At 45.5% G+C, this 24,119-nt stretch overlaps 1 protein-coding gene across 8 annotated transcripts in view; it reads right to left on the reverse strand.

Moving 5' to 3' along the window:
- Window positions 1–24,119, reverse strand: part of Frmd4b (FERM domain containing 4B) — a 338,430-nt gene that overhangs the window by 108,863 nt on the left and 205,448 nt on the right. For all 8 annotated transcript variants that reach the window (XM_006972576.2, XM_006972575.4, XM_076567443.1 and 5 more), the window contains 3 exons: window positions 21,242–21,307; window positions 19,939–20,033; window positions 11,573–11,665 (listed from right to left, as the gene is read on the reverse strand). In XM_006972576.2, coding sequence (XP_006972638.1) covers window positions 11,573–11,665; window positions 19,939–20,033; window positions 21,242–21,307 — 254 coding nt within the window. The remainder of the gene's footprint in view (window positions 1–11,572; window positions 11,666–19,938; window positions 20,034–21,241; window positions 21,308–24,119) is intronic.

Raw genomic sequence — 24,119 nt, forward strand, 5'->3', positions numbered from 1 at the left:
TAACAATCTCAATGAAATACACCATGAACACAGTGTCATGGAAGCCTACGAGAGGGATGTAATTAACTCAACTGATAAATAAGAGGGAGTGTCCTGCCAAAATGGAATCCATCGCCTAAGTGCCACGGGATAGGGGGCATTTGAGCTGAGTCTTAAAGAATGTATGAGGTCAGCAGGTGACAGTGGCAGGGAGGTCATTCCAGGCAGAGGACAGATCAACCCACACAGTCCTTGTGCTAGGCTTCAAGAACTGAAGGACCCACATTGCTGGTGGCCCAGCAGCACCAGATCGATCTGGAGCTCTTCCAGCTGTGACACTGGGCTCACCTCTGATGCCCAGGCCCCTGAATGAATCCTAGTTCCAGCAAACAAGCCCCTACCTATTTCTCACTAACCTCCGACGTTCTTCCCTGGTTAGTGCTTCTGCCCACTAACCAGGCATCCAGTTACCAGCTCTCTGAGTCCACCATCCTGTGCAGGGGATCCTTGTGACAACTTCAGGTGTAAGGGGTGTGTGGAAAGGACAGATGGTCTTCAGGAATGATGACTCTCTAGACTCACTAACGGACGCAACACCTATTGCTTCAGCCCCTTTTGCAAAAGACAGTGTTTCTTTTCTGTGAGTTCACTATAAGGAATTTCACCAGGATTCTGTGACTCTGAGGGTCAGTCTAAGCGTGCAGCTTCAGAACCAACCCTGGCTCTTTGAATAGGTGTCAGAAACATGATAAAGGGTAATTTCTTGGGAAGAAAATTTGCTTGGGGGAGCTCCAGTCCTTACTTTTCCTGTCCCTTCCCCAACAGGTTCCCACTCCTCACGGTTCACCTAATCACTCATAAGGGATTCTAGAACATGACATCTCAATGCCATGGAAAGACGGCTGGTAGTTGGAGGGAGATGGCCTTCCAGTCAGATAGCAAGACGGCATATGGAAGAGGACAGCAAGCGGAAAGATGGCTCAGTAGGTAAAACGCTTGCCCTGCAAGCAGGAGGACCTGAGTTCAAGCCCTGGGACCCATGTAAAAAAAGCTGGGTGTGGCCGGGTGGTGGTGGTGGTGGTGGTGGTGGTGGTGGTGGTGGTGGTGGTGGTGGTGGTGGTGCACGCCTTTAATCCCGGGTACTCGGGAGGCAGAGGCAGGCAGATCTCTGTGAGTTCGAGGCCAGCTCTGGTCTACAGAGTGAGATTCAGGACAGGCACCAAAACTACACAGAGAAACTCTGTCTTGAAAAACCAAAAAACAAACAAACAAAAAGCTGGGTATGGTGGCACTCATTTCAGACAGGTGAATTCCTGGGGCTTGCTAGCCAGACAGCCTAGTCACTCAGTGAGCTTCAGGCCATTAACACCCAGTCTCAAAAACCAAGATGGACATCACCTGAGGAACGACTTCTGAGGTTGACTTCTGATCTCCAAATAGACATATGTACACACACACACACACACACACACACACACACACACACACACACACACACTGGAATTGTTTGTGTGGTCTCTCCTTTGAATGGTCACTGATGTTTGGGCAGCCACCATTTTTGTCTCTGGCATTTATCTATAGCGGTCATAGGAATGCTGTGGGGCCGGGTGGATACTTGTCTATATCTCAAAGCCTACATAGGTCTGTCTCCAGAGTTCAGGTCATCAGTCTGGCTCTCAGGGTCTCTCTTCCCTTTCAGACCTCCATGACATCTGACGTGGGCCAAAAGTAGTGGGTGGCATATGGATTATGGCATAGTGTACATGCTGGGGGCTCATAAAACATGTAGCCCAGGCTGCCCCTGAGCTTACTATGTAGCCTCAGCTGATTCTAGATTGGTTACTCTCTGCCTTCCTTCTTAAGGCTGGTGGTTCTCCCTTCGAGACAGGATGGGAAAATACTGCTCAACAAACCGCTGCCTGGTCAGCCATGACTTCTGTTCTCCTCAAGTGAGCACATTCTCTTTCTTTGCTAAGGTCATGGCTGGGCTTGAGTGATGATCTTCTAAAGGGGTAAAGTGGGCAAGAGTCACTCAATCACTTTGTATTGTTCAGTTGATGACTGGTAAGGGGTGGGACCAGATCAACACGCCTCACTCTAGTTTCTCTGGGTGGCGGTGGATAATTTTAAAAACTTACTTCCGGCTGGGGAGATAGCCCATGCAGTAGAGTACTTGTTGTCTTCTAGCCTCAATTACCAATTACACATACAGGTGTATCCACTTACCTACAGGCACCTACATAGGTGAATACACACACACACACACACACACACACACACACACACACACACACACACACACACACGAGAGAGAGAGAGAGAGAGAGAGAGAGAGAGAGAGAGAGAGAGAGAGAGAGAGAACTCACAGTAGCCACATGCCTCAGAAGTCTCATTAGATCCTAATCCACATTCTGAGCAAGGTGATTGATCCCTGTTGATTGTTTGTAATGATCCTTCAGTGCAGCCATGGCCCCTCCGCCATGCAAGTGGAACACCGAGTTGTAATTTAAAAGCCTCTCTTGGTCTCCAAGTGCATCTCTTTCTCTTCACTGTTATGTAGTCGTAGTATGGAAGGGAGTCCAGTGTGTTGCCTTTCATCTCTGTGAGGGGAGCAGCCTTGGAAAATTCCCAGGAGAAGCATTCTTGGCTTCTCCTCCTCTGCACCTCCTCCTTTTCCTCCTTCCTGCATTTCCAGATGGCCTGGGGAGCCAGGCAGGACATCAGCTGAGCCTGGAGGGGCCTGCCCTCTGGCTCTTCTCCTCAAAAGAAACTCAGTTTTCCAAGCTCTCTAGAAAGGCTGGTGACCTTGTGTGAGGAGTGGAGGACCTTGCTGTGACCTGCTAGGGACAGAGGTGAGCATCCCTAGGGACTGTTTATTAAGTGCTTGTCTCTTCAAAGCAGGGCGCTCTTAACCTCCTGAGGGCAAACAGAGGCTGAGGTTTTGCAAGGGTCTGAGAAGAGGAGCGGGAAGGCATGTCTGACAGGGAGAGGACAGCTGGGGATGGTGAGGAAGGAAGACAAATGCTCTACCCCACGCAGAGGGGGCAGGGTCAGCCCCAAACCGGACAGGCTCAAATCCTTCACAGTGAAAGGCTGTATATCACCTAGTGGCTGTCCTACCTCCTCAGCACATGGAGACAGACAGACTCTGTGGTTTAAAACATACAAACACCTAACACGTGTTGTAAGCCTCCATCATCATTATCATGTGATGATCCGACAGACCCTCATGCTAGATTAGCAGCACCTGTTTCGTTTTCACTGGTGAGGTGCACCAAAGCTACATGGCTGGGGAGTGAGAAGGCTGGCCCAGGAACGAGAACGGTGGGAAAGCCCGCTGTCCAGGTGGGGGCCTGAGAGATGTGGAGGGTGAGTTTTGAGGATCAGACGGTGGGAAAGCCCGCTGTCCAGGTGGGGGTCTGAGTTTTGATGATCAGACCTAGGGGCGGGGGTGTTGGCAGCCCTGGATGAGGCCAGGCATGCCTCTCAGCATTTTACAGCCAGCCAAAGACAATCTGGCCCCAACTAACAGCTCCTGAGAAACCCTGCATGAAAGAGCACACATTTAACTTTCAAAGTTGATTATCTTTGCTATTCCTCTGTGTGTGTGTGTGTGTGTGTGTAGGTGTGTGTGTGTGGTGTGCTCAGGCTACCACAGTGTGCATGTGGTGGTCAGAGAACAATTTTGTAGACTTGGTTCTCTCCTTCCACTTTGACATGGGTTCTGGGGGTTCAACTCAGCTCACCAGACTTTCAGGGCAAGTACCTTTGTTTGCTCAGTTACATCACCGGCCCCAGCTTTCTACCTTTTTATTCTATAGTTTCTCTTACCCTTTAAAATACTAAATCTTTTTTTTTAAATGGCACCCTAATGTTTCTTTCTTCACTGGCCTGAGACACGCACGTGTGCACACACGCATGCACGCACGTTCGCGCACACACATACACAGAGCGCGCGCAGAGAGCAATATTTGTTTGTGGCTTGTTTTTTTGTTTTTGTTTTTAAAGCTGGCTACTGTAAGCAGACACAGCCTGCTATTTGATTGAGGAGCACAGATGTAAATCTGTAAGAAACTTGAATCTGAACTGGGAATGAGTTCAGGAGATTTTGTGTCTTTCTTGAATTTGAATTAGGATGGTGTAACTTCACAAGTGGAAACCGACACACATCACCCGGAAGTTCAGAACTGGTCTGGCCACTGACAGGGTCACGACTGACATTAAATGACTCATAGCTACTTCCAGGTTCTGGGATGTTCTGAACCCAGAAGGGATTGACTTCAGGGCCAAAGAAAGATTCACATCCTGCCTACCCTCTGCTGAGCCAGGGGAGACTCTGTTAGTCCTTTGGACTTTTAGATCACATTCCTCTTTAAAAAGGTGGTTTTCCCATGGCTTGTTATACTCACCTCCTCCTCAATGACTGTGAGGTAATTCATGCTATCTTGTCACAGCCATGGTAGAGAGTCTTTTGATTACTCTTTGCACTTGAATTAAAAAACAATTTGTTCATGTGATTTACTGCTGTCCATTGCAGGAAGAGCATAAAGAGATGTCAACAATTCATCACGAGTCACTCTACTCTGAAATTTAACCCCTGCTAACACCTGAAACTCCTTTTTCTTTTTAAATGATTTATTTATTTTTGTTTCATGTGGATTGGTGTTTTGCCTACAAGTATGTCTGTGTGAGGATGCCAGATGTCCTGGAACTGGAGTTTCAGACAGTTGTTCCCTACCATGTGGATGCTGGGAATTGAACCCCAGTCCTCTGAAAGAGCAGCCAGTGCTCTGAACTGCTGAGTCATCTCTCCAGTCCCTGAAACTCTTTGTCAATGTGTTCATATATTTTACAAAAGTACTTTCATGTTGCATATTCTATTTTGTGATCTTTTTTTTTTCCACCTAGAATTTGCCTGAAACATCTTTCCCCATCAACAAATCTCTTTTCACTGCAGTCTACAAATAAATAAGGTATTTATGTATGTATGTATGTATGTATGTATTTATTTATTTAATATCTAGCAGAGTGACGAAGCCACTGCTGTAGTCACGATGTTCCCTAAAGTAGAACTCATTCCTTGTTCTTTATTTTTGGGACAAGGTCTTGCTGTGTGGCCCTGGCTGGCCTTGAACTCAAGATTCTCTTTCTTTGGCCTCCTGAATGCTGGCATTAGAGGGTGTGTGCCACCATAGCCGGTCCTTGCTCATCTGTTCCAGAGGCCTAACTTCCAAAGGCAGGCCAGAGGACAATGGCAAAGCATTTGTAGTATGCAGGAGGCTTTCAAAGGCTCCTTGTTCCCAACAATTCAGACAAGATGGTAGCAGTTTTCCCTCACATTTCCTAACAGAATTCTCCTCCAAGCTCAGTCCTGAGTGTCCCCAACAATGCTTTGGGGTGCCACAGAGGGGACATGTATAGTCTGGGATAGAGCAAGTATGGGGAGGAAAAGAAGGGGGAAGAAAAAGACTCATTAAAAAAGGAATGAAGAACCTAAGAGCTATTCAGGGCATAAGGCTTGTGAAAGGTCCTGAGGTCCCAGTGGGTGGATCAGGGTGGTACCAGCCTGCACCAGCCCCACTGCCCTGCCCTGAGGGATTAGGAGTCTTTCCAGCGAGGTCAGGCAAGTCCCTGCACTCCTGTTTAAATCAAGCTTGTAATAGCTCACTCACTATCAGCTTTTCAAATGTTCACATCTGGGCTCCATTACCAAAAAGGCATGTTTGCCAAAGATAATTTACAGCTGTAGGATAGCAACAACCCATCTGGGGGGAGAAGTCCCCCCCAGAAGTCTGAGGGAGTTTGCACTCGCATGGAGGTGGTTCACATTCATAAATTATACTGGCCCAGTCACAAATGGGTCATAGGCATATTTTTTTTTTTAATTTTGTCTCAAAATTTCAAAAACTTATTTAATGTATGTGCACATGCACACACGTGTCAGAGGATAATTTGTGAGTGTCCATGCTCTCCTTCAGCCACATGGATCTTTGGAACTGAACTCAGGCTCGGCAGCAGACACCTCTACCCACTGAGCAATCTTGATGGCCCTTATACAAACATTTACCGTATATCCTGGAGGTTTTGTAAATGGGAGGTGCAAATGTTTAATGCTGAAATCCTAAACAAAATGCTGTGTGATTCCCCTTTGATTTTTCCCCTCCCTCCTCTATGGGGAAGCGTTCTGTGTCGGAGCGGCTTCCTACGTGGTCAGGGTGTAAGGCAGAGATTCACTTACTTGCCCACTGGCAGGACTGCCATGTCCGGGTCAGAGTAAATGTGACAACTCATGTCTGGTGTTCAGACTGTTGCCTACTACAGGGCTTGTTACAGTACAGGAAAGAAGAAACGTCTCAGCAAAAGCATACAGTGTTTCTTCCCTCCCTCCCTCCCTCCCTCCCTCCCTCCCTCCCTCCCTCCCTCTCCCCCCCCCCCTTAAACCCAAAGCTAAAAAAAAAAACGACTTTTTTTTTTCTTCATATTTTCGTATGGTTTTGTAAGGTCAGTTCACATCCTCTGCTTTCTCTTGCATTCTCACAAGACCTTGCTGAAGGTCTCCTTCATCATCTCCAAGTTACTGGAGCGTGGGATGCAGTACATTCCCCTCCCCTCTCTCACTTCTTTCCCAGATCTTCACAACTCCTTCCTACCTTGGCTCCTCCCAGCCCCACTCCCCAATTCCACTCAACACTACAGCCACATTGAGTCTGTTATAGAGACTTTCCAATTACTCTCTTAAGTCCCTCAAGCCCAGTGCTTTGCCCCTGAACTCCAAGCCGCTGCCGCCACCTTCTACCCCACTCCCTCCTTTGGGTCCTCTCCAGACACACAGCTCCCTACCAGGTATGTTCCCACTGTCTGGCCTGCTTACTTACTAGTCTCCTGGCCTGGCGTGAACCTCCCCAGAGATCTGATACCTCCTTGCCTCATCTCCATGTCTTTGCTGATAACAGCTTCTATGGTTAGATGTTTTGGACCACTCTGATTAACACAGCAGCCCTGGCTTCACCAACATTCCCTGTTCTCCATCTTGAAAGCATTTTCCTTTTCCAGAATCTCTTCCATAAAATACCCTACACATTCGCTTTTTTAGTGTCAATGTCCCCCCAATGGCTGTGAGAGCAGGATTCTATCCCTATCATTTATCATTGCGACGCCAGCATCAGCACACGGCCAGACCCAGGGTAACTGCCAGATGAATGGGCAGAGCAAGAGACTAAGGAATGGCTGTCCACTTTCAGATGAGCATGGCAGAGATGTTTCCTGATGCACGGTTGTCTCTCCTGAGCAGAAACAATAAATGACGAATAGAAAGAAGGAAATGAGAAATGTTTCTTTGAGGCTCAGTGTCGTTCCTTCCAGATGGTTCCCCGGCCCTTAAATATTTCTAAAAAGTACCAACTTAACAAAGACATCCTGAGCTTCTCTCAAGGCTCTATTAGCATCCGTCATAAATACATGCTGATTCTCTATTTGTTCAGACACAACCTGCCTCACCACGCAGGCGCCCAGGAGACAAGGCAGATGAGGACATCCCTGAGAACAGTGACTTAATGAAGTTGTGATTCACAGCGGGAGAACCATCTTCCACGGCACACAGGCAGGAAGGACCCAGGCCAGGACTGAGGGAGGGTGAGGTGGAAGCTTTGGTTCTAAAGGGGAGAGTTAGTGCATAGTTTGACAATTTTCCCAATATGATTACACTGGGTCCCGGTTCTCTCTCTGGAGGCACTGAAATACAGCATATGCTCTCACCTCCTCCTTACAGCTTGCTATAAGATGCCAGAACTTGCTCACCCTATCTCTGGTGTCAGCATTTGGGTATTTCTAATTGTTTGCATTAAGATTAACAGTGATATGCATCCTGGCAATGTGTGGCCACCAGAGGGGATCCTTTCTGACTGCGTGCTAACTCATTACCTAGATGGCCATGCATGAAGGGCCCCTGTATGCTGTACACTAGACTATCACCTGATGTCCTTGCATGAGGGGCCCCCATGTTCTGTATCTCGGTATGTCACTGACATCCGTGTGTGTGTGTGTGTGTGTGCTGTGTAGATACACATCACCTGCTGTCTATGCATGAGGGGTCCCTGTACTCTGTACCCCAGCATATCACCTAGTATCCACACATGAGGGGCTCCTGTGCTCTCCTAGTACATTATCTGGTGTCTATGCATGAGGGTCCCTATACCTGTACCCCAGCACATTACCCAGTGTCCATGTATCAAGGGCCCCTGAACTTTCAGATACTGTTATAGTGTCCAAAGATCAAAACAACCAAATAATACCCTTGATTGCATTTGTGTGTGTGTGTGTGTGTGCGTGTGCGTGTGCGTGTGCGTGTGCGTGTGTGTGTGTGTACCCTCCCCACACCCAGTGCCAAGACAGAGTCTCTCCCTATTTGGGGCTCACTAAGCAGGCTAGGCTGGCTAGCCAGCAAGCCCCAGGGATCCGCCTGTTTTGGCCTCATTGGAGCTGGGATTACAAGTGAGCATCATCACACTTAAGTTTTTTTATTAAAAACAGTTTTGTTTTTTTTTTTAAATTCTAGTTTGAATTCCCTGGTTGCATTCTCTAGTCAACACAGGTAACCTAATGGGTTCTTTCCTCAGATAGAAATGTCACCAACAATTCTGTGTCTTCTAACTGGAGGTGTGAGACCCTCTGACAAACGAGTGTGTGTGTGTGACAAAAGCCATCCACTAGCTGTCCCTGCACTAGGGGTCTCCACTCTGTGACCTCAGTGAAGTCCATTCAGGATTCATTTCTTTAACCATAGCAACAGCAGCTACTTAATTGGAATAATAAAGGCTATGATGATATCACTGTCTTGTTGGGAGGCTGAATTACATGAATCATTAAAGCCTTGATAAGGGTTTCAGATATGCCAGCAGAGAGGAGAAAGCGAACACCAAGTGGTTACAGGACATTTGAGATAACGTGCTAAGTAGGGCCTGAAGCCCCAGGAACAAGCCAGCAACTGCTGTGGAATCCCAGGAGCCTGCTGGAAAAGATAGCACGGCCTTGTGAAAGGCGGCCAGGAAGCGTCTGTGCTCTGGAATTTTCAGACGCACGCTAGACCACAGCAGCTGTCAAAGAACAGGCACACAAGTGTGGTCACTGAATAAATGACACTTGTTAAGGTTCTCCAAAGACACAATGCCTTGGCTGAGCCGTGACGCAGCAGAAGCACGGCTCGTGCACCCACAGATGAATGCAGAAGGTGCCGACGGTGCCCAGATTTGCACGGAGCCAGGAACAGCCCATGCCTGCAGGAGGCTGGGCAGCTGACATTCTCTGGCCTTCGTAAGATGTCAACAGTAAGCCACTACACAGCCCGTCCTCTAAGGTGGGAAACCGAGAGGTGGGAGAGCCTGAGGTTGAAGGCTGGTGGAGAGGAACGGCTCAGCCTGTGTTGTCTGAGTTTGACATGTTCATGGTGATGACTTCCTTCCTTATGGACAGGTACCTCATTTGCAGCTAGCCATTTTCCCTTCGCTGTTCTGACCCCTGCTCAGCCACTGACAGGCAGCTCTCTCCTGGCCTCTGGCTGTGCCTCCTTTTCCTCTGTTTCTGGGCACACCAGCCTCACATCACTGGGGGTCAGTAAATTCCAGGTTTTCTTTAGGATCCTTGGGCAATTCTCCAGCTATGAATTACACTTAAATAAGTCATCTCTATGTGCCCCCACTTCTTGGGCATTAGCAGATGTTCTGAGGCATTGGGGGCACGGCTCAGTGGTGGAGCATAGACCTAGGATGGGCAAGATCCTGGATTCAATCCCTAGCACCATTAAAAACCACCCAACAACAAATACGGTTAAGGGCAAGGGAAAAAAAATCCAATGCAGATCTCAGAATCAAAAATGTAACTTTTTAATTGTTTTTTTTTTTTTTTCTAGACAGTGTTTCTCTGTGTAGCTTTGGAGTCTGTCCTGAAACTTGCTCTATAGACCAGGCTGGCCTCCAACTCACAGAGATCCGCCTGCCTCTGCCTCCCAAGTGCTAAGATTAAAGGAGTGTGCCACTACCACCCAGCCACAAATGTAATTTTATGTGTTTTGCTTGCGCATGTATCATGGAGGCCAGAAGAGGGTATCAGATCCTCTGGAACTGGGGTTATGGATGGTTTGAAGCCGTCATGTGGGTGCTAGGAGTCAAACTCAGGTCCTCTGGAAGAGCCATCTCTCTAGCCCCAGAATCAAAAATTGAGAAAATGAATACCAACAAGAACAAGACGCCCCTCCCCTTCCCAGGGCTGTGAACACATGGTGTGCAAGCTAAGGCTCAGCAACTCTCAGTAGCTGATGCCTGTAAGAACCACAACTTTAAAAAGGGGTAAGATACAGTATCTTTGTGCTTCTGAATTTCGTGGAGCAGATGAGGTAAGGAAACAATAGTATTTGTAAAATTTCATCATAACTTACTTTGCCTCAATATTATAGTAAGGAAGAGGAAAAGTAGGGAAAGGAGGGAGGGGGAGGGGAAGAGGAGTGGGGGGTGGGGTCCCCAATATCATAGTATAAAACAAGACACATCTTCATCATTAAAATTCAGCTTGATCTTGGACGATTCTTCTGGTTGAATTAGCTGAAAATGATTTTTTTACACTTATTTATTTTGTGTCTGTGCCTGCATGTGGATGTCAGGGGACAACTGTCGGAGCAGGTTTTCTTCATCCACGGGGGAGGTCCCCGTTATCCAAACCAGGCTGTCACCCTTGGCAGCAAGTGCCTTTCCTGGCTGAGGCCTCTGAATCAGCTTTATGAAAATAAAATTGATTTGAAAAATCGACCGGCAATACAAATTTGTTGTAAAGCTGTTCATCAGTTAAGGTGGGGGCAGGGCTACTACAGGACGGACTTCCAGCTCCATTGGTAATGTTTTGTATCTGAAGCTATGGAGAGGGCAAGATGATTAGTCTTGAGCACTCTACTTCTCTTAGATTGGTAGTAGTTAATGCTAAAATATTTTCCTGGGCCAGCTCTGAGAATCCCCAGTTTAGTTAACGGTATCAGTTTGGGGATCTTGTTAAGGGATTTCTCCAAACAGAGCTCACAGAACATGTCAAGGAAGGACTGTGAGAGTTATCCTTGTCTGTCCCTGTACGAAACAATTCAGGTCTCTGAGCTGTTAGGATAATCCTTTCTCTGGGCATTTGCTTGGCATTGTAACTTCGATTTTAGCTATAGAACTGTATAAAATGCAATTTTTCCACATCTCTAGAACACATTATCCCAACATAAAGCATAACAGTAAATGTTTGCCAGATTTCAGATTTGAAGAATCCTAACAGTTTATTGAATTGAAAAAAAAAAAACAGGCTTAAACATTAAAACACATCTCTTAGGTTACTCAGCCTTATATTTAATCTAAGAATCTTTGAGGAATAAAGCAAGATGCTTCCCTCCTTTATCTTCAAAGAAAACAACTCTACACTGTATCTATGGCAACAGTAGACAATCTCCTTCACATGGTCATGTTCTCACAGGGTCTTCTCTCTTTTTATACACTATCTCTGATGACTAGAAATGTTGAAAAATAAAAATAAAATAAAACAGGAGGTGAATGCTGGGTGTGCCCACACATACCTGACAGCAAAGTGCAGGATAGCTGGGCCAGGCTTCTTAGGCAAATCATGCTCCAGAACTCTGTGGTCTAGCTGCAGCCAGTTCTCTTGACCCCTGCGAGAAGAAGCAAAGGCAAAGGATGGCATGGAAAGTTTAACAATGCACGGTGCTGGCAAAGCTGCCTGGAAACAGTCATGCTCACATACCAGGCAAGGGCACTACGGGCCGTGAGGCCACTTCAGCAATTTTATTGAACAGCTAGCCTTTCCCACTGGAAGAGCTTATTGAGAGGAACTTGCACATTTGAAAAAGGACCTATGTTTAAAAAGCACTCATTTTGATAGCCAAAAGTCTGGAAATAACCCAAATATTTATAGGGTATCGTTAACGTAATGATCTAAATCTGTGCAGAGAAATACAATGCAGTCATAAAACAAGCTGGAGAGACTGCTTGAAAAATTGCTTGGAACAGTTTTCTAGAATTAGCATTTGGGAGGTAGAGGCAGGCAGATCTGAGTTCAAGGGCAGACTGGTCTACAAAGCAAGTTCCAGGACAGTTAGAGCTGTAACACAGAGAAACCCTGTCTTGAAAAACCAACCAACCAACCAACCAACCAGCCAGCCAGCCAGCCAGCCAGCCAGCCAGCCAATCAACCAACCAACCAACCAACCAACCAACCAACCAACCAACCAACCTGCCAGCCAGCCAGCCAGCCAGCCAGCCAGCCAGCCAGCCAGCCAATCAACCAACCAACCAACCAACCAACCAACCAACCAACCAACCAACCAACCAACCTACCAACCAACCAACCAACCAACCAACCAACCAACCAACCAACCAACCAACCAGCCAGCCAGCCAGCCAGCCAGCCAATCAACCAACCAGCCAGCCAGCCAGCCAGCCAACCAACTAACCAACTAACTAACCCACCCACCCAACCACCAACCAACCAACCAAACAAACAAAAACCTTGAATTAAAAACAGCAAGATTTCCTAGGCATGGTGATGCATGCCTTTAATCCAAGCACTCGGGGGAGGAGGAGGAGGAGCAAATGGATCTCTGTGAGTTCGAGGCTAGCTTGGTCTATACAAGACTGAGCCAGCTATGACTAATTAGTGAGACCTTGTTTCAAATAAATAAATAAAAATAAATTTAAAATTTTAATAAAGAGAATAACAGTAAGTATAATATATTACCTATACTGCCTTTTGTTTATGGACACAGAGCCTTGCTATAGCCTAGGTCTGCTCTACCATGCCCAGCTTGCCCAATAGAATGCCCAGCTTAACCAATGGAAATTCATATATATTGCACTCACATATTTAAGAAAAACTGAGAGAATAAATAAGAATTGGATAATGCTTTGGGAGGTTAAGACACTGAACAACACTAAATTAATCTTTAAATTTATATAAAAGGTTAAATGTGACGTATTTTTGTGAAGAAGGAGGAAGATTCCAGTCAAGTACAACACTGCGATTTTCAATGCATACCCAGGTCGGCACTCTCTGGAGCTATTTCCGTGGACACATGACTTACAGATGTTTAAATATTTATTTACTTCAGAGCCTCACCAGTTCACAGGTATAAACAGTTCTCTCAAGACCTTGACCTCTCTGGCTTGATGCTCTGTGGTTTGTTTACATGATTTCCAAGGCTGTTCAACTGGCCCATCCATCTTAGAGCCTGCTCCAACATGCTTACACTAAATCCACTTTCAGAACATACTTCTGGTGCTGGGAAGAGGATGTTGAATTCCAGCAAAATCTGTTATGAGCTAGAAAACATTTTCCAGCCTATTTTGGTCCTTGAATAAATAATTAAAGGAAATTCCAATATAAGTAAATAAAAAAGAGGGCTAGAGAGATGGTTCAGCAGAAAAATACATGGCCTGCTTTGACAGAAGACCTGGGCTTCAGTTCCTAGCACCCACATGGCGGCTCGTAACCAATCATCTGTGACTCCATTTCTGGGAATTCTAGTGCCTTCTTCTGTCCTCCATGGGCACTCTATGACTCTTTAGAAATTGGAAACAAGCAGATAGGAAACGTGGGTACAAATAGTAACAGTATAAATGATAACAGCCACTCTTTATTGAGCAAATACTTTTTGTCAACTCTTGGGTCTCAGGTAGTCCATATGTCTAGAAATAAGCTCAAGCTGGACTACAGAAGAATTTCTGGCCGCCGGACCAGATAAAAGCCGGCATTATTTGGGAATTTGTGAAACACGTCTGTCCCGTCCCCAAAGGGGTCACTCCCCTGGCTTTTGGCAGAGGGTCAAGGCTCTCCATCAACACACCTGTGGTCACACATCAAAGCCGATGCTGGCCTCCAAGTCCTCAGTCCCTACTCACAAGTCCTTGTTATACATTTCAAAGTCCATGCTAGCCTCCTGGCCCTTCCCTCTCCACAGCTGCTGTCCTTACAATCCATATGATTTGTCCACTCCCCTTGATCTCTCCCAATCCTGGCCTTGTCCAGTCTACTTCTCTTACTCTCTGCTCTGGACTCTTCCAGATGCCTCTGGAGATTTTCTTTCTCTTACCCACAATAGAAACCTTCCCCACAACCATACCATGGAACGGCCATTTCAGTGGTTTCCTTACTGTACCCCCTCACATACATCAACCAAGTTGGACATCTATATCTATTTATGTTACGTTCTATGGTAAATATCTAAAGAAAATGGCAGGTCTGGGATTTGAATCCAGGACTCTCAATATGGGGTAAATAATACCAGGGGATTCCCTACCTTTTAGAATAACACTGGGCTCAGTTTCTGTGTCTGTGCATTTATAATTACAAGATAAGGCTGCAGGGAACCACCCCAAGATTTCCTTGGTGGAGCATTGGGGAACTTCTTAGAATTCGTGATTTTGGGTGTAAGAACAAAAATGGAGGGCTGGAGTCAAAGGACTCTGGCGTTCTGTTTTGTCGGGTTTAATGTGGCACTTATTTAAAGACGTGTCAACTCCAGAGCTGTTAAACACAGATGTCAAAATACGTGGCACAGCAGTTTGAAGTCTTTCAAGGTTTCATATGGCAGACCAGACCAGCCTTGAATCTGTCCCCTTCTCCCTTCCTCCTCCTCCCCTCTTCCCTTCCCATTTCCTCTTCCTGTCCTCCCCTCCCCCTCTTCCCTTCCCATTTCCTCTTCCTGTCCTCCCCTCCCCCTCTTCCCTTTCCATTTCCTCTTCCTGTCCTCTTCCCCTCTTCCCTTCCCATTTCCTCTTCCTGTCCTCCCCTTCCCCTCCTCCCTTTCCATTTCCTCTTCCTGTCCTCCCCCTCCCCTCCTCCCTTTCCATTTCCTCTTCCCCATTCTTTCCTTTGGGAGGAGGGTCTCCCTGTTCAGCCAGGCTGGCCTGGCACTGCAATCCTCCTGTCTCCTCCTGAGTGTGCGGCACACCATTACAGGTGGGTATGTCCTTTATTCTTTCGTTATATTTTATTTTATTTTTTGGTTTTTCGAGACAGGGTTTCTCTGTGTAGCTTTGCGCCTTTCCTGAAACTCACTTGGTAGCCCAGGCTGGCTTTGAACTCACAGAGATCCGCCTGGCTCTGCCTCCCCAGTACCCGGGATTAAAGGCATGCGCCACCATCACCCGGTGTTTTTATTTTATTTTATTTTTATTTTTATTCTTTCGTTATAGAGAAGATGTGGCATAACTGAAAATGTGTAAGGTGTTTTATATGAACTTGTATCAAACATTGCATAAGAATGAACAGAGTGAGTGGTACATCACATGCACACACATTCCAATTAGGTTAAACACCAGAATAGGGTCAAGACACTATTAAACATGGAGAAAAATTTTAATGTACAATTCTAGATGGACACAGAACAAGTTATAGCTATTACTTCTTTGGAAGAGACTATAGTCAGAGTGGGGAGGGAACAAAAAGACTAGCCTTAATCACGATAAATACTCTAAGGGGATATTCATGTATACGTAATAGTAAATACACTTCTAAAGCATGAAACTATGTTTTAGAGATTTGAATTTTTCCCTGTAATGGGACTTGAATTTTTGTGCACACTAGGCAAGAGCTCTAACTTGAAGCTCTATCCCTGGCCCTAGAAACCAGATTTCTGTTGTTTATAACTGAGACTGACGTCCCCGTGTTGTGAAAACTGGCCTTGACCTCTACATGTAGTTCAGGCCATTCTCATCTCATTTCAGAATGAACGTTCTGAAAAATAAGAAAGAAAATTACCTATGTCTAAATACTAAGATATAATAAGGTTCCTTTAATGTTTGCATCTTGCTGTTTTTAAATTTTTCATCAATAATGATGGGATATAATTAATTAAAAAAAAAAAAAACCCAAACCAACCAACCAACAACAAAACAAAACAAAACAAAACGAAAACCAAAGATAATTGCTCGTAACCAAGCCACGGGTTCTCTTTGGTCCAGATTCTGTACCCTGGAAGCCCCATTGTCTCAGCTGCACCAGAAAGGGCAGAGATCCAAAGCAACTGTTGTATTGTAAAGTCTGTTTGTTATTTCTGCATCAGCAAAGGTCACTCAGCAAAGTTCTTCAAAATGGGTGAAGGGATGGCAGAAGAAGGGCCCCTTGTGGGGAAGGAGGGCTGAGACTGCCCTCTAGAGGTGGAAGACCACCCTGCACACAGAGCGGGGATGCTTCAGCAAGTGCAGCCTCAGGAATTCCATCCCTCTCTGTCAGGAATGTGCTTTACTTGGTCAGTGTTGCTGCCTTCCTTACGTAACTAACTGTGGTCTGTTTTCCCATCTCTCTTTTGGCTCCATGAGCTGGGGTAAAGATAGTAGCTAGTTTCAGCTTTGCCTTCCTCTGTTGGGCTTGCCACAGCCTCAAGGCTGATGTGGCACCAGGGCTGGAAAAGGCAACTCAGCCAGTGTCCTGGGAGGGATCGACTTGGTGGTTTCACGGGGGAGTGCTGGGAGCAAAAAACCTTCCAAAAATATTTACCAGACGAAGAACTAGGTTTGTGACCAAGACTTTCCGAAGAAACACCCTTAGACATAAATATGTTTCCAGACCTGTTCCTCAGCAAGGTGGAAATGGCCAAGACTTTCCTTCTCCCAGAAAAGACAAATTCAGACTCCTGGGAATAAACACAGATGGGTCCAGGAGACACCTTCCCCAGTTGGCTGTAATTCAGACATTAGGGGTTGTCTGTCACCTGTAGGGGAGTCGGGGCACGCCAGCTTCCTGGGAAGGCTGTAAGGTTTGACTTCCGTGGCAGAAGTCTAATGGAAGGGAGCCCACAAATCCCAGGGTAGACAAGGAAAATGGTGGCCCAAGTCCTCCAAGGAAGTCATTCATACCATCCCCCCTTTTCGGTGTGTGTGTGTGTGTGTGTGTGTGTGTGTGTGTGTGATGTACATGTTGGTGTGTTTTGTACATGTCTATGCAGAGGCCAGAAGAGAGCAATGGGCGTCTCCCTCTATAACTCCCTCTCTTACTCCCTGTGGAGGGGTTGCTATTGAATCAGAAGTTAGGTTGGCCGTCAGTAAGTCCCAGGAATCTGCTTCCTCTTCCTTACACAGTGCTAGGGTTACAGATGCGTGTGGCCACACCCAGTGTTTTTTTTTTTTTTTTTTTTTTTTCCCCATGGGTCCTAGGGATTAGAATTCAGGTCCTCATGACTGTGCAGCAAACATCCTTACCCAGTGAACCCTCTCCCCAGCCTTTTTCTTTCCTGATAGCGTTTTCTTTATGGCCTGGGCTCGCCTAGAGTCTGTGGGACACCTTCCGGGTGCTGGGGTTACGGGTAGGCGGCACTATGCTCAGATCTTTTCCTTTTCTTTCTGAAGCAAGTTAGAATGTCTGGACAAGGCACTGTGCTTGGGGCGTCCCCAGAAACCCTCCACATGGTCTGGACCCTTCTTTCCAGTGCTGACTAAACCCTGTGCACTGCCCTCTATCTCTGTGACTCATGGGGCTCACCCGTGATCTTGTCCTTTGCTGCTCACCTCTGAACCCACCCTCAGGCTGGTGTCTTCACACTGAGCAAGAGCACGGTGTATGTTGGTTTCAAGTGATGCTTCCCTAGACTGCCACCTCCCTATCCCTCTGTGGATTCTGTGTGCCTGGCTGGCCCAGTTCTAGAGAGAATTCTGTGACAGCATTCCAGTGCCCTGAGAGGCCTCTCTTGCATGTGTGCCTGTGCTCTGGACTCAAATGTCTTACTCAGCATGCCTGAAATACAGAATGCCAGCACTCTGTTCTGGGCCCCTCATATGGTATTTGCCTTATAAGGACTAGAGTTCTGTGCAGGTGATAGATGTGGAGCGTGAGTGTCAGCAATGTCCAAAACTGCTGTCCTACCACACAGCTACAGGGTTCTGGGTATTTCCCCCATCTCATCCTTAGCCCTAATCTTGGACCTCCTTCCTTCCTGCTTTCTGCAATCTGGCTACCATTGGCTTTCCCTACCTTTCTTAAAAACTAAACCAAGTCAAGCATGGTGGCACATACCTATAACCCCAACACTGAGGTAGAGGCAGGAGGGTTGGGAATTCAAGGGCGGCTTGGAGGCCCCACCTCGAACAAACAAACATCATATTAAAACAAAACACAAAAGTAAAACTGGGCTCCATCTTTAGACTTTTAGACTCTTGTTGGCAGAGCCGGTTCTTGGTGTTTGATGCACGCTGTCTTCCAGACACCATCCTGGCCCACTCTGTCTAGAACTGCCCCTACCAGCTTTCCCTCATATGGCCTTTCATACGATCTCAGTGAGCTTATAGTCTCTGGCATCTTCTCATCAACTCTTTGCTTGTTAAACTAGACCACAAGCACTGTAATATCAACCCTTGCAAGCAGGAAATCATAACTGCATTGCTCAAAGATGATTCCCTGGCACCTAGAATACCATCTGGTAGCTTGTGGACACTCAGGAGACATTTGTGAAACAATTGCATGGTGCCAGTCTTCAGGCCTTTAGCTTCAACTTGATATGATCTCCTTCTAAATGACGGTGCTCGTAGCAATTACAGTCCATAGCATATCATTCAGTTATGATGTATTTATGCCCATAGGTCTTATATACTTTCATTCACACACAGGTTCTGCCTACACTTGTGTGGCCATTCAACCACTGATTCATTTGAACTGCTGTGGCTTTCTGGCTAGTATTGTGGAAAACAGACACATGCATTTCCTCTTTTTTCCAGCAGAGGGCAAAAAATCAAACGCCTCTCCACCAGCTACTGGGTGAATCAAGAGTATGAAGGTGATGCCTACTACATTCCCCCTGCCCTCTGCTTTGGGTGAATCATCTTCAGAAAACATTCTGAGTCTGCTATAAGATTTTTTTTGTTTTGTTTTGTTTTTTTTTTTGTTTTGTTTTTTGTGTGTGTGTGTGTGTGTGGAGGGGGTTGTATATCTCTAAACAAGTATCAGGGTTTTAGCAGCCTGAGTTGTTAAGGGTTTTGTTTAGACTTCGTGGAGGCCCTAAGTGAGAAATCATTAGTGGGTACAAGGTGTTAAAAACAAACTAACTCATTCTTGAGGTTATTTTCTTTCTGGTTTCACTGAACAACTGAAAAATCACTTACATCGAGAGAGTTATGGAAAGAACATGGTGGTTGGCCAGCATATTTTGTGTCTGGAACACATTTTCTTGAACTCTTTGGAAAATATCTTCAGAAAAAGGAAGGATTCCTCTCATAACATATCGGACCACATATAATATAGACAAATTAGGCAGATATAAAACAGACAGACAGGGACCCCCCAATATGTTAATGTAAAGAATGGAGTTAGATGGAAAATAAACAACTTCCAGGACAACATGAAGGAGATTAGATTGTGGTAAAAGCTAAATCCGTATTCACCTGTGTATATCTTTAAGGCCAGTCACAAACTGGGCTTTAAACTTCCTAACCATTAACACCAAAGCATTAAACTAGCTTCACTCCTCATGTGAATAACAACCTAGTGTTTCTATCCGTGACACATGAGTGAGTTGGGGAACATGACCACCCATTCAAAGACCAGTCACACAGACTCAAACTCATTGGCACACATTTCTAAACACATTCTGAGGTTTTTGGTTTTGGTTTTTTCATTATCCTGCTTCACAGCCCTGGCCTGCCTGGGGCTCATTATGTAGACCAGGTGGCCTAGAACTCGAATCCTTCATCCTGCCTCTGCTTCCTGAGTGTTGAGATGACAGGCATTTGCCACTGTACCTGGCGATATTTGCAAGACTTTTAAGTGCTCCCTGTTCCTTTTCTTCTTCCTTTATGACATTTGTAGGAAAAAATTTCCAGACTGAGACACTTGTATCTAAACAGGATACAACTCCTTTCTCCCTTGTTGCCAACCACGAGAATCAGCATGTGCACTGGGCAAGCAAAAGGCAAAGACATGAAAAACCAGAACACTCACGTGTCGTCTATAAACGTTATTCCAAAGTACTCCTTCTCTTTCAGGTTGAAATGTGATGCCACAAGGTCCAGCAGTTCTCTTGATAAAAGCTTGGGCTGTCAAAACACAAAGCTGATTAGCAGCCTATCCTCTCTCCCATTGCTCACGTTTCCCCTCCCTAACCATCAAAAGCAGTCTTTGCTTGCTTGTGTGATTTCTTAACCCTTCTTCACACCATCATCACCACTAAGTTCTGAGAACCCAGTTCCAGAAGGAACTGTCTATGAGCTTCGGGCATACTATGGGCTTGGCGGGAAGAAGTGTGGTTTGGAATCCGCCAGAGCACCCAGCTGATGGCTGATGTTGGTCTTGCAGGGACTGGGGAAGCAGGAGCACCGCTGGGCAGCAGCCTGAATGGCTCCCTTCTGAACCCTGAGCCTAACAGTCATGGGTACATAGTGATGGTGTGAAGTCTGGATGTTGCTGTTGGAGGAGACGGAATGGGGAGGGAGGGACTAGGAAAGGAAGCTAGGAAGAAAAGGGGGAGAGGAGAGAAGGGACAGGGAAGGAAAGAAGGGGGCGGGAGGAAGGAGAGAAGAGGGCAGAAATCTGGATTAAAAGTTGACAAAACCACTGTGCTGTGTCCTAGTCCTCTAATTCTTTTAAAAGACTTATGTGGTGATATTTTATCTCCCAACCTCAGACACAGACTTATTCATTTTACTTCACATGTGGTGTTTTTTTCTGCATGTATGTTTGAACACAGCGCACATGCTTGGTGCCTGCAGAGGTCAGAACTGGAGTTCTGGGAATCGAACGTGGATCTTCTACAAGGGCAGCAAGCCCTCCGGCCCACTGAACCGTCTCTCTAGCTCCTGTTATTTCAATGGCAGTGTGGGTGCAGTGGGTGGAGCTCAAGGCTCAGTGAGAAGGTAAAGTAGGCCTGGTCTTGAAGAGGTGTCTAGGCTAACCATAGGTGGGGTCTATCCACAGGAATCCAACTGGGTTTGTAAACTGTGGTCCAGGGTGTTGGGCAAATAGAAAGAAAATCATCAGCAAGTAAAATGGATAAAACTCACGTAGCATCACATTTTACCAAGAGTTTCCACTCATCCCTGACCAGCCTGACTCAGGATTCTTTCAGGAGGACTAAGCTACCATAACTCACGTGCAGACCAAGTTTGCCGACCTCAGAGCCACCTCTTCCCCCTTCAGTCACTTTAAAGCATTGAGTTCTAGGCACAGTTAGGTGAGCGGCCTGGACACGGGCCACCATGCTCCAAAGAGGGCAGGGAGTGGTCACCCCTGAGGACCCAATGCCTACCTGGACCAGCAACTCCAGTCTCCTGTCATCCAGCAGGTGCACCTGGCAGTGCCTGCCTTCTGTCATCTGTGGGGACAAAAAAGGTTCGAGAGATGTGATGTCAGAGCCCGGTCTGTCAGCACACTGCAGACTCACTTAATCGTATATATGCGCCATGTTCCAGTGAGCTCATCAGGGGGCTTCTCAGAATCAGACTTACAACAGGCTTTCAGGGATGACCGAACTGGAGTCTGCACCCTGAATGAGGCCAAGGACAGTTTTGAGAGTGGCCCAACACAAAGTCACACTTACTTGAGACATTATGAGAATTCAAAAAAAGAAATAACTAGATTGTGCAGTTCTTGAATGCAGACTTTGGGGATGACAATGGCATGTCACAGTGTCAAAGGGTCAGCTGTGCCTGGGAGCATTCCCATGGTTTTAAAGTAAGAAAAAGATGAAAAGCGAAGACCACGTAATGTATGGGGGGAACAAGACTAACAAAACTAATGCCCGTATAGTAGGCCAAGTTCACACAGGGCACAAGGTCAAGTGTAGAGAAGCAGGTCTCCCAGAAGAAAGCAAATGTTTTCTTGAGTCATGGTGACATTTCACAAATGCAAACACTGTTCATCAAGGCTGCGCTCTGGTAAATGCGAAACTTCCATAATACAAGAAGGAAAGCATGAGACTGAAGTTCAAACGCAAAGGCCTCAACTTTTGAACTCTTTGCCCCTTTTAATAGATCACCATCTATAGTTAGCGGTTGAGGTGCAGGGCTGACAGTTTGACACATCAGTTTTCAATATGTAATTCTATTTTTTTAAATTTAAAACTGCAGGGCTGGGAAATACCGGTTGTAAGCCACCCACCCTTCCCTTGATAAACTCACACTCCAAACCATCCCATCTGTAGATGTCACCATCCTGTCCCTTTGAGGGGCATCTTGAAGGCCACCTTTATGGACACTTCCGATGTGAACACTTACAGATATTTTCTTTCTTTCTGAGACAGGGTCTTGCTGTATAGTCTAGGCTGGCCCCAAACTTGAAACCTCACAGCCTAAGAAGCACCCTGGGCAGTGGGACCACGGATGGAAGGTACCCATAGATGAATTGCTCCCACTTCATCTATGCTTTTCCCCCCTCTCTTGGTGCAGCGCTGAGACTGAACTCAGAACCCCACATAGGTTAGGCATAAGCTCTACCACTGAGCAACATTCCTAGCCCCTGGCTTATACTTCTACATCTATATATTTTTTTTTTCCATCACAGGCAATTTATTTTGTTCTATTCATTCACAGTTAATACAGAAAATACTTGGAAACATTTCCATATAATGTTTGACACAGAAATCATCAAATAGAAGTATACAATGTTGACAGGAGGCAGTACATTTATAATTTATAACCCCAAATGTATTTATATATTAGAAATGGAAAGATCCACAAATGAAATTATGAAGGTTCACCAAAGTCATTTAATCTGTCAGTTTCTCATTCATTTTTATGTCTTAGTAATATTCTATTGTATGAATAAGCCACATTTTATTTCTCTCCAGTATTTGATAGCTATTTGAGTTGTTTTAGCTTTTTACTATTAGCAACATACTGCTATAAACTTTCATGTACATGTTTCATAGGTGCCCATTTTCAGTAGTTTGAGGATATATTCCTAAGGGTAGAATTGTTGAGTAACAGAGTAACAATGTTTTGCATTTTGACCAACCACCAAACTGTTTTGCCAAAGTGGCACACCATTTTACAATCTCACCAAATCCTTGTTTTTTTTTTTTTTTTTTTTTTTTTTTGGTTTTTTGAGACAGGGTTTCTCTGTGTAGCTTTGCGCCTTTCCTGGGACTCACTTGGTAGCCCAGGCTGGCCTCGAACTCACAGAGATCTGCCTGGCTCTGCCTCCCGAGTGCTGGGATTAAAGGCGTGCGCCACCACCGCCCGGCTCAAATCCTTGTTTTTAAGGCTCTGATTTTTGTACAAAAGCATTCAATCATTCTGTCAGACCAAACCAGGAAAAGTAAGCTATAGTTCAGAGCTGTTCTATTCCATTTACTATGCAACGCCATTCTTGGCGTTTGAAACTCTCAGCCCTTTTGAGTATTCTTGCAGTGTTCACCTTTTCCTCCACCACTTTTTTTTTCTTCTTTCTTTCTGGTTTATTTCTATCTATTACAAATGTATAAAAAATCCTCCATCAATGCTGCTGTTAGCAGCAGAACCTTGAGAAATATACCTTTGGTTTGCCTCAGAAAAGGAACACATATTGCACTGTAAAGTTTATAAAATTGGCGCAAAACATTGTGATAATGTTACAATACCAGTTTTAAGAGTTCAGTGACTAATGGGGAGCCGATGGGATACATGCAGAACTGTGAAAGCGATCTCACTTAGCCAGCTGTACACGTAGACTGTAAATCTACATTCAGATCATTTCTGAACTAAAACTATCAGCTCAGTTTATCTGTTGAGGTCAACCAGGAAACCCAAGAATATACCTTGTACTTAAATCATTTCAATGGAAAGTGTCTTAGTGATTGGAACTTCTAGTGCAGTTTGGAGTTCTTCCATTTGAAAAATGTGATATTTGCATGGGATTTTTTGAATCTTGTTTTCTAGTCCCTCCCCATCACCACCCTCATAGTCTGAAGGTAGATTTTTCTCTTGATAAAGGAACAATAAAAGTGAACATCTTGTTTGTAAATAGGTATCTAGTAACTAGTGGTAAACTTGAAATGGTAGAATTCTTTAAAGCCTAAATCTAGGTAGCCTTAAGAAAATGTATCTTAATTATTTTTGAACCTGTATTCACCTTGTTTTTTTCAAATATCTTAAGTTATATTTTCTTTTTCAGAGCTGCTTCTTATTTGGGGCTACTTTTTTTTTTTT

This window comes from Peromyscus maniculatus, chromosome 3 (genome assembly GCF_049852395.1).
Source record: "Peromyscus maniculatus bairdii isolate BWxNUB_F1_BW_parent chromosome 3, HU_Pman_BW_mat_3.1, whole genome shotgun sequence".
Classification (NCBI taxonomy): Eukaryota; Metazoa; Chordata; class Mammalia; order Rodentia; family Cricetidae; genus Peromyscus; species Peromyscus maniculatus.